This window comes from Sycon ciliatum, chromosome 1 (genome assembly GCF_964019385.1).
Source record: "Sycon ciliatum chromosome 1, ocSycCili1.1, whole genome shotgun sequence".
Lineage (NCBI taxonomy): Eukaryota > Metazoa > Porifera > Calcarea > Leucosolenida > Sycettidae > Sycon > Sycon ciliatum.
In genome coordinates, this window is record NC_088643.1 from 23,139,408 (window position 1) to 23,150,553 (window position 11,146).

The window sequence follows — 11,146 nt, forward strand, 5'->3', positions numbered from 1 at the left end:
TCAATGCAACCGGCAAGATGGCAAAAACAGCCGAGACTCTACGAAAGTGTGCATTTTGAACACCTACAGTTTGCCTGCTAAAATGATTCCACTAGTGTACCCTGCTATTAAAGACTTGAAATAACTTATCTTCCTACAGTAATTGCCAGTATTCGAAGCCAGACATCGCTCCACAAGCAGTCCAGGATTTTACTTCAGCAGGAACGCCCACCCACCCACAAACACTCAAGCGCCCACCAACACCCGAGCGCCCGCTCATGCCCCCCCCCCCCCCCCCCCCCACGCACACACGGTCAGTGCCTGCACCATCATCATCAGCAGAACCCAGTGAACACCAGCACTTACTTGCAACATTTGCTCTCAGTACCACCATGGGCCATAGGGTCAAACTCCTCTGCACAACATATGGAGCAACAGCAACAGCCACAGCATTCATCATATCGGAATAAACCAACACGGAGACCCATGATTACGGAGTACACTAGCAATAGAACTTGAAAATAGCCTGTCTGTCCCTAGCTAGAGCCCTGGTAACAGTTATACATATGCATATTCGGCCAATAAGCCGAATCCTAGCAGCTATGTCCAGGGTGAACTGCTGCATGTCCGGCCAGGTTCTAGCAATACATGTAACTGTTATATATTATGTACAGCACTGCCTGAGAACTTACCATCCAGCGATATGGTCGGTGGACGTGACCGGCGCAGCTTGCGTTGCCTGATGGCAAGCTACAGCACGGATGGGAAGAAAGAAGCGGCAGTGACTCAACGAAAGAGGAGAATTGTGCCAGTGAACTCAAACCCGACACGGAGGTATAGCACACTAAACTTGTTGATTCTTTGCTTAACACACCAAATTGCGCAGTCCCATAGCACTACCAAGCATTTCATATTGGTAAGCGGCAAAAAAGTCACCGTAGGAAGTGAGTAAACTTGCCACGTGATGAACAGTCCGTACGAGAGAGAGAGCGAGAGAGAGAGAGAGAGAGAGAGAGAGAGAGAGAGAGAGAGAGAGAGGGGGGGGGAGAGAGAGAGCGAGAGAGAGAGAGAGAGAGAGAGAGAGAGAGAGAGAGAGAGAGAGAGAGAGAGATGGAAAGATAGAGAGATAGAGATAGACGGGTAGATGATTCATTCCATGAAATAGCAGCATCTCCCAAGGCCAGCACAGCCTACGTCACACTCACAGATAACGACTCCGGCTCATCCGCTGGCTCCTCAGCAGTGCCCTCTGAAAACTTCACAGCCTTCTCCAGTGATGCGGGACTCATTGGTCTGCCCTTGCAAGCTAAGACAAGCGTGTACTGATACGACAACAAAAGAGCAGACATATCTAGGTTAAAACAACAATGCCGGTTTTAGTACTGGCCGATTGAGGTGTGCCATCTGTCTCACATGCAATCATGCCAGCTGTTTCCTTCACGTCCCGAAACAATTTGGGTCAGAGACTGGGGTTATAAATAGTGCAGCATACATTGTGCTCGTCCAAACCAGAACAAACTGATACCATCCAGCCCATGATTTAGTTTTATAAGAAGTGCTCATGTTGAGCGGGGAGGGGGGGGGGGGGGGGTAACAAAAGCTTGTCTGGCCACATCCTGCCAAAGCCTGACCAGGCTGACAATCAGCTGCTGCACTCCCCCTATTCTAACAAGGGCACTGAGCGGCGCACTACACACACGTACAGTCTACTGTAGTGCACACTGCACACTGCACACTGCACTGCAGAACGGTGTCTCGGTGGCAGATCTACACACAGCACACTGCACACTGCACTGCAGAACGGTGTCTCAGTGGCAGATCTACACACAGCACACTGCACACTGCACACTGCACTGCAGAACGGTGTCTCAGTGGCAGATCTACACACAGCATTTACCTGCTGCTGCTACTATCCTAGCCATGTCACTGTGCCTGGATCTCATCCAGCACAGCTGTAGCACATAGTACACATGAATACTGAGATAAAGCACAGCTATAGCAAGGTGATATGGTACAAATGGAGAATGCGCTGCACTGCACTGCAGTATTACATACCAGTTCGTCGTTCCAGCGTCCGACAACCTTGACCATGGCGTTGAGAACGCCCACCCAGAACTTGTGTGCTACGCTGTACACCACATCACTGCACACATGCACGTACACATGAAAACACACATGCGCACACATGCACACACACACGGACGGATGGACAGATACACACACACAAATATAACAGGACAGGCACTTTAAAGCACATCAGCAAATGCATTATTCGGCGATCCAAACGCCACTGGCACATTCAGTCACGGCTAAACTGCTTATGCAATATGTTACAATTTTGTGAAAGACAGTGGCCAGATCATGCCGATGTGTTGCAACGCCTGTAGCAGACAAGCCAGCATAAATTACTGGTCACTTTAGGTACCATACAAGTCTTCGATCTACATTACAAACACTTGTCCATAGAGTGCAGTGTTCTCTGCACCATGTGGTGAAGGTCAGTAATCAAAGTTTTTTAAACACAGGCTCGGATGCCGCACGCTTACTTCATTGCACTGGTGAAGCCATGCGATGCCTCAGAGTGGATGATTTTCGAAATGCGAGCCGAGTCCAGTGTGGCATGTTTATCCGCCGTCTCCTTCAAGTTCTCCATGGTCTATTCACATACACAGAGACACACAGAGACAATGGTACAATCACAAGCTATTTCTCACCACATGTGTAGGGAAGAACTTCCTTCAATTTAGCCGCTAACAATTTCTGAGAAATTTAACATAAACGCCTAAGAGCGAGGTGTTGAAGATGACTAAATGGACAGTGTTTACATTTAAACCTAGGACAATGCTGTGAGAGCATGTCACATGAGTCTCAAACCCGCAGCCACTCGCTTCGAAATCACTGGCCTAACTGCCTAACAACTCCTTTACATGGTCTCACAAGATCCAGCACACATGATAATAATGATTACAAGGAAGGTGTGAGGGGTATGACGTAGCCCTGACGGCTTACATCTTCGTCCAGGCTGTCGCCGATGTTGGCCTTGGCGAGGTCCACAAACATATCCGGATACACCTGCAGGGAGGGCAAGCACACGCATCCGCACATAGGAACACATACACACACGCATGCACACACACACACACACGCACATGCACACGCACACGCACACACGCGCGCGCGCACACACACACACACACACACACACACACACACACACACACACACAACAGAAGGATTTAGGACTTGCAAGACATACTGAGTTAAGAATCCCTTGCACAGACAGCCACAGTGGCGCTACACTCCAGGCATGTACATGTACAGGACTACGATGTCAGCTGATGCAATTACTGGGGAGGGGGAGCCAGTTCTCCAAGGTTGCTTGGAAGTTGGATGTTGCAGTGCTGACACCCTGCATCTCCCCATTAAGTGGCTAAGCCCATTTTACCTTCAGGAGATCAGTAAGTGGAGCAAAGTCCGTGTCGACGAGGGACTTCTTCAGTGACCTCTCGATGTCGTCATGCTGCACTTCCTTCAGGTCAAAGTTGCCCATCAGCTGTGTAGGTGGAAGAAAAATAACAGACAGTGCGTGTATATGCATGCACGAACAAACACACAAAACACATATGATTGAGCATGTATACACACGTGCTTGTGCATATGCGCGAGCATATGCACAAGCACATGCACACACACATAAGGCCGGGCAGCATGGCAAAACACGGTACTTAAAAGTGGTGTGCCCTACCTCTGATGCTTGATTGCAGACGTCCATGAGATGCTCGTGTTTTTCCATGGCATCCTTGATATCGGAATGCTTGCGATGCGTCATTAACAGGTTGACCTTGTCCTGCGCTAGGCTCACTAAGTGATCCAGACGCTGTAAATCAGAACACAACACAACATACAGGTGCACGGACGTTGTTAGCAAGGTCAGGCACTCGCGGCAGACAGGACTGCACTTGACCAGATAGCAGGAAAGAATGCATACACCAAGCTTAGTCTAGGCATTATAAGACACAAGCATGTAGTGCTCCTTGCTGAGCGCTTTTAAAGCCAAGTCGAGATTGTACATTCATTCAATAAGTGCACTGACCATGCCATTGGCTGCTTTCCATGCTCCTTTCCCGTTCGAAGTTTGCCACGGTAATGGTACGAATACATGCACGGTTCCCCACCGGGACACGCTTCCCGGCAGCCTGGCAAGATCTGAGTGTGTGCTGAAACAGGCCCCGGATATTATATCAAATGGAAGATGGGTATCAAATGGAGGATACGCCCACCAAGCACAGTGATGGAACGCCAGTGCTCCATAATTATGGTTCATATTCAGCTAGTGTGCTGGTCACTGGGTCGGAGTGAGCAAGGCCAGTGACTTACCTCTTCAGCGGCTACACTGGTTGTGATGATGTTCTGACGGCGAGCTTTCTTCTTCTCGGGCTGGCTCTTGGGAGAGTGGTTGCGTGTCACCAGTTCTTGCATCTAGCACACACAGAGGAAGTACAGTATTGTGTATGCAAGTTATTGTTTTTCTACTCTGCACTCTGGTATCATAGCGTACTGAGAGGAAGTGTTGTTGTGTATGTGAGATATTCTATTTCTCCTTTGCACTCTTGCACTTTGCATGCTCACCATATTCCGATTACCAGTGCATTCCCTATGTGCATGCAGAACTACACACCTTCGCGGCCAATGCTAGGTAAGTGTAGTAGACGGACTTTCCCCTACACAAATCACTATGTATTACTATGTATTGCACTATGCATTGCTGACACCATCAGATCCCTTGCTTTCATTCGCTAGCTAGCGCTCGGAGCTGTAACTGGCAATCTCGTACCATATATAGATCCGTGTGTCAGTTGCCCAGCTCAGTTGTTGCAGAGTCTTTGCCTCCGTTGTTTCTGTCGTCTTCCCTTCACTTATTGAGTCTTTCAATATACTATAAGTAATTCTGTGCCACCTACGTTTGTCTTCTCGTGCAATATTGTTCCCTGAGAATACTACCTGTGTTTTGCCGGAGAGACTGAACCAGTTTTGCCTTGTCACTCGGTCGCGTATTACATTTGGTGGCAGCGGTGTTAGCTCTGCGTTCGTCAGTCGCAGTATTCCGGACCACGCCTCGTTATTTCGCCGTGCAGTGAACGTTGCCGTTGCCGTACTCGTCTCAACTCAAGCTGAGTAACTTTGTTCCGTGCCAATTTACGATTTTAATATTTACATTTTTGTAGTGCTAGTATTTTCTAGGCTTACTTTGTTGGATCTATTCGTAGTCTTGTCCCCTAAGTAAGCTAGCTCTTCGTTGCCAGTTTTTCTTGCACTGCTCGCCGTACTTGAACTGTTGCTATAGCGTAGGCTTAGTCCTCAAACGCGTCCCGTGTTGCTTGCGAAGTCCTATAGGCCTACTTGTTTGTTTGTTATCCTTATATACACGACACCGAAAATGGCACAGAATCCTCAAGCTGCTGCTGCCGCTGCCGCTGCTGCTCCCGCTGCACCAGCTCTGGCTCCGGGTCAGGTTCCGGCTCCTCGACAGGCACCACTTGCTCGGCCGGTAGTTGTACCGCCGACGTTTGGGGGTGCCAGCCAAGACGATTGGCACTGCTTCATCGCCAGGTTCGACGCAGCGTGCGTGGTAAATGGGTACCGGGATGCGGAAAGGCTGCAGTTTTTACCTTGTTGTTTCAAGGAGAGTGCTTTTACAACTTACCAGACCATTCTGGCGGCGCACCCGCAGTATACGTATGTAGAAATGTGCACCGAATTAGGGCTACGGTTCGAACCGCCACACCAAAGTCGCCTCCTTGAGGCCGAGTTTCGAGCTCGCCTGAAACGATCAACTGAGTCCCAGGCCGAGTTCGCCGCAGCTCTTCAGCGCCTTGCGGCACGCGCCTTTCCAGGTCAACAGGGTCCGCTGTTAGATCGCCTGACGCTCAATCAATTTATTGACGGCCAGGTCAATAGTGACCTGCGCCTGCACATCAGGACATCCAGCCCTGCAGCCCTCGATGCCGCCGTTCGACGGGCGTACGAAGTTGCAGCGATCTTAGAGGTCGAGAATCGCCGCAGTCTTCCGGTTCCTACACCAGCCTGCGCTGCCCTGACCGCCTCTATGCCTCAGGCACATTCCGTAGGTCCACTCGCGGATCCGACTCCTACGTCCAGTGCCACCGTGGCCCACGTAGCTCCTAGTTCGACTTCGAGCTCCACCGACCCGCTCGTACTATCGTTGTTGAGCAAAATTTCGGACCAGCTAGCGGATCTACAGGTCTTCTCTGCAACCTCCGCTCCGTCGCCACGGGCGTATAGTGACGACACTCGAGCTCCACGCGGCCGTGGTCACAGCGTCTTCCCTCGAAGCGCGCCCATGTCGGGCCCAACTCGATTTCCTGGCAGCTCGAATCGTAACCCGCCTCCGTACAACGGCACAGGCCGCGGACTTTACGATGGCGCGCGTGATCGCGGGTGCTTCACTTGTGGCGATCCGTCCCACTTCCGTCGTGATTGTCCCCACTCGACGCGTGGGAGTCGTCAGTCGGGAAACCGCTATTGACTGGTGCTGCTCGGCAAGCTCCAGTCTTCGATACTAGTGTTCCTAGCTCGACTGTGCCGACTTGTACTGGTTGTGAATGTCGTCCCTGTTATTGTACTGTTGATGTGCGTTGCCCTACGTCTGCACCTGTGACTGTGTGTCCTGTTACTCATGTTCAGTCGTCTTCTGCAGTTTCTCCGTCTGTCTATGTTGAGGTTAGTCTCCAAGATACGAAATGCCATGCTCTTGTTGACACTGGTTCTAGTGTTTCACTTGTGTCTACTGCATTGTGGCGTAGTCTGTGCACGACCTCCTCTGTCCCTGTGTCTGCTGCTCCTGTTGTGTCTGGTGTGACGGGCCGTCCCCTCTCCACTACGGGTACCGTGTCCCTCTCTGTTTGTACACCCTCATTCGTAGCTGTTCAGAATTTTATCGTTGCTGCTGATATCACGTCTGATGTAATCCTCGGTGCTGACTTCCTCCAGCAGCACAATGTCCTGCTTGATTTCTCCCGGGCTCAGTTGGTCCTGGATGATGTTACATTGCCGCTTGTACCCCTTCCACGTGTGCGTTCGCTTTCTGCTGCTGTTGCTGCCGCGCCCACACCAGCCCATGTTACGACTGTCGTGCCCGACCTGAGTGCTCCGACTGTTCCTGCTGCCGTCGCTGCCTCCGTACCTGCTGCCGTCCCTGCCTCCGTGCTTGCTGCTGCTGCTCAGCCTGCTGCTGCTGCCAATGCTGTTGAATCTCCGGTGTCTCGTGTTGCTTCCTCGTTCCGTGTGTGCATCACACAGTCTGTTTCAGTTCCGCCCTGTCACGAAGTCATTCTTCCGGTTGCCCCGTCGGTATGTGCTGCTGGCTCTCCTGCTGCTGATACTTCGTATCTAATCGAGCCACTTGATTCGTTCTCAGAGAAACACCCGACATTGGATGTCGGAACGTCTGTCACGTCCCCGGATAACTTGGTTATCAATGTGGTTAACCGTGGTACCACCCAGATTACCTTGCATGCAAATACTCATATTGCTGTATGTGAACCTGTCCCTGAGTGTGCTGACACTTGTGCTGCTGTTGATGATTCGCCGTTCATGCCGCCGCCTGTACCAGTAGAGAAGATTGATGCGTATATCGAAAAGAATTGTTGTCACCTGTCACCAACGGACCGTTCTACCTTGCGTGACCTTCTCCTGCAGTACCACGATGTATTTGCTCTTCATCCAGACGACCATGGGTACTGTGATCTTGCGCCACATAAGATAGACACAGGTGATCATTCGCCTGTTAAACAACAACCTTACCGTGTTCCATTCCGTCATCGTGAGCAGCTCCAGAATATTATCAATGACCTTCTGCAGAAAGGTGTCATTACTCCCTCTGCGAGCCCGTGGGCTTCGCCTGTTGTCCTCGTGCCTAAGAAAGATGGCTCTCTGCGTCTCTGTGTTGACTATCGCCGGCTCAACAAGATCACCACAGCTGATGCTTATCCTCTTCCTCGGGTCGACGATACCCTAGACGCGTTCTCTGGCTCTAAGGTATTCTCGACACTTGACCTTGCTAGTGGCTACTGGCAAATCGCAATCCACCCTCAAGATCAAGCTAAAACAGCCTTCGTGACGCCCCTTGGGTTGTACGAGTTCACGGTTCTTCCTATGGGTTGCTGCAATGGGCCTGCCACATTTCAGCGCTTGATGCAAACGATCCTAAATAATCTCCTTACCAGTCCTGATCCCGTCTGCCGTGTGTTTTTTTATGACATTGGCCTTGGGTCAGCCACTGTTAGTCTTGGCTTGGATGGCCTCCGGTCCGTTTTCACATGTCTTCGTCGGTACAATCTCAAGCTTCGGCTTGAGAAATGCGCTTTCCTGCAGCCCCGCACTAAGTTCCTTGGTGTGGACATCAGTGCCGATGGTCTTCACACCTCAGCTTCGAAGGTTCACGATATTGTTCACTGGCGTACGCCGACATCCGTTCGTGAAGTGCGTGGTTTTCTCGGCCTCGCTGGGTATTACCGGAAATTTGTTCCGCACTTCGCGCAAGCTGCCGCCCCACTGGCCGCACTCACTAAGAAAAATGCGAAGTTTTCCTGGGGTCCTGCTTGTCAGGCTGCTTTCTGTGTACTAAAAAAACGCCTCTCATCTGCGCCTGTGCTTGCTCAGCCTGACTACACGTCTGCCGCCGCTCCCTTCATCCTTGATGTTGATGCCAGTGATTTTGGTATGGGCGGTGTGCTCTCTCAGGTACAAGATGGCCATGAGTGTGTGATTTCCTACGGTAGTGCTATTCTCAACACCGCCCAACGTAACTACTCCACTACAGAGAAGGAACTCCTTGCATTTGTTCACTTCGCTGATGTGTTCCGCTACTACCTCGTTGGTCGAGCATTTGTTGTGCGCACTGATCATGCTGCTCTCAAATGGCTCCATTCGCTCAAGGAACCACGCGGTCGTCGTGCCCGTTGGTTAGAACAACTTGCTGAACTCGAGTTCACGGTTATTCATCGCCCTGGCCGTCAACATTGCAATGCCGATGCTCTGTCTCGCCGTCCTCCTGAGTCTGTTGCCGCCACTACCCGTCAGTCACCGCCTGACCAGTCGTCACCAGCCGCACCAGCAGCTCCTGCTCCTGCTTGTGATCCTGTACCCACTGTACCGAAACCTGCACCTGACTCCTGGCTGCCGCGCTTTACTGCTGCTGAGCTGCTTGCTGCGCAAAAAGAGGATCCTGATGTGTCCATTGTGTTAGGCTGGCATGATTCTAGTCATGATGTGTTTAATTCTCCCCCTGCACACACATTAACTGCCTCTAGCCGTGCTGTTCGCCGCTATGCTTCTGAAATTCATTTGCTTTCCCTACGTGAAGGTGTTTTGTATCGCACAGACCCATCGGCTGATTCTGTTTTGCAATTAGCTGTTCCGTTCTCTTTCCAAGCTGATATCTTATCTGCAGTGCACGCCGATGTTAGTGGTGGTCATCTCGGTGCTACAAAGACCATTGACAAGGCCAAATGCCGTTTCTTCTGGCCAGGTATGTCAGCTGATTTGCGCACATTTGTAGCTAATTGCCAAGAGTGCATGTCCCGTAAGAGCGCTACGACTGGCCGAGCACCATTGCAGTCCATGCGAGCTGGCTTCCCTAACGAGATCGTAGCCATGGATCTCGTTGGACCACTGCCTACCAGTCGCCATGGCAACCGTTACCTACTGGTATGTAGTGACTACTTCTCACGTTGGCCTGAAGCGTACCCTCTACCCACTATGACTGCTGCTGCCGTTGCGGATGTGTTCTTTCGGAACTGGATCTGTCGGTTTGGTGCCCCAGAACAACTCCACACCGATCAGGGCACACAATTTGAGTCTGAACTCTTCAGTGAACTGTGTCGCCTCATGAATATCCGAAAGACTCGGACCACCGCGTATCATCCCCAGGGCGGTGGGCTCGTGGAACGCCTCAACCGCACCATAGTTTCAACGTTGCGAGTGTATGTAGCGGATCTGCCCACCTTCTGGGATCAGTATGTTTCAACCGTCCTGCTTGCATACCGTACAGCCAAGCATTCTTCTACCCAATTCACCCCAGCTCAGCTTATGTTTGGTCGCCAACTCCGTCTGCCTATCGACCTTGTCTATGGGTCACCCCCGACAGAGTTTGTGTCGCCCGCCGAATATGTAACACAACTGTCCAAGTCCCTCCACCATAGCTTCGATACTGCCCGTCGTAATGATAATGCTGCGCACCACAGCCAGAAGGACCACTACGACCTTCGTCAACGTGGCACTGCATTCCAAGTCGGTGATAGTGTGTGGCTCCTTGAACCTGGAATGCGTCGCAAACTCCAGCCACCGTGGACCGGACCATACCGGATTGTCCATGTGTCGCCGCCAACGTCATACGACATTCAATTGATCAACGAGCCCTCCAGCACCAGTAAGCGTGTACATTTCAACCGCCTCAAGCTACACGCCCGCTCAAACGCCAAGTCGTCAGTCTCTCAGTCCGGCCCAGATGTCCCGCTGTCTGAAGTGCCACTGGCTCCTACTTCTCCATGTCCGCCGCCTGTTCCGCTATTCTCCTGGCCTGATGCTGATGATGCCCCACCCCAACCTGTTCCTCCTCCGCCGCCGGTTTTTCTGCAGCCAGCACCACCAGCACCTGGTCCGCGTGCCCATCTGCACCGCAACGCCGGTCTTCCTGTTCGTTACAGGAACAACTATGTGTTCCCACAATGAGTTCCAAACTCGCACTTGCCTTGCCTTTCTGCTCCACTCTGTTTCCATTGTGTGCTTGTGTATGATTTTCTTTTTCTTGCTGATGTATTTTGCTGCTTGAGCCTCGTTTAGGTCTACGTTAATTCTGTATTATGTTCTTGTTTGTTTTCCGAGGACGGAAAATTATTTGAGGGGGGAGCAGTGTAGTAGACGGACTTCCCCCTACACAAATCACTATGTATTACTATGTATTGCACTATGCATTGCTGACACCATCAGATCCCTTGCTTTCATTCGCTAGCTAGCGCTCGGAGCTGTAACTGGCAATCTCGTACCATATATAGATCCGTGTGTCAGTTGCCCAGCTCAGTTGTTGCAGAGTCTTTGCCTCCGTTGTTTCTGTCGTCTTCCCTTCACTTATTGAGTCTTTCAATAT

General features: G+C 51.2%; 1 protein-coding gene across 3 annotated transcripts in view; it reads right to left on the minus strand.

The window, feature by feature from the left end:
• Window positions 1-285: 285 nt before the first annotated feature.
• Window positions 286-11,146, minus strand: part of LOC135818642 (F-actin-uncapping protein LRRC16A-like) — a 40,299-nt gene continuing 29,438 nt past the window's right edge. For all 3 annotated transcript variants that reach the window (XM_065332021.1, XM_065332019.1, XM_065332020.1), the window contains 9 exons: window positions 4,357-4,458; window positions 3,725-3,856; window positions 3,425-3,532; window positions 2,989-3,051; window positions 2,526-2,635; window positions 2,035-2,122; window positions 1,185-1,301; window positions 672-729; window positions 286-394 (listed from right to left, as the gene is read on the minus strand). In XM_065332021.1, the coding sequence (XP_065188093.1) occupies window positions 342-394; window positions 672-729; window positions 1,185-1,301; window positions 2,035-2,122; window positions 2,526-2,635; window positions 2,989-3,051; window positions 3,425-3,532; window positions 3,725-3,856; window positions 4,357-4,458 (831 nt within the window). In that variant the 3' untranslated portion in view covers window positions 286-341. The remainder of the gene's footprint in view (window positions 395-671; window positions 730-1,184; window positions 1,302-2,034; window positions 2,123-2,525; window positions 2,636-2,988; window positions 3,052-3,424; window positions 3,533-3,724; window positions 3,857-4,356; window positions 4,459-11,146) is intronic.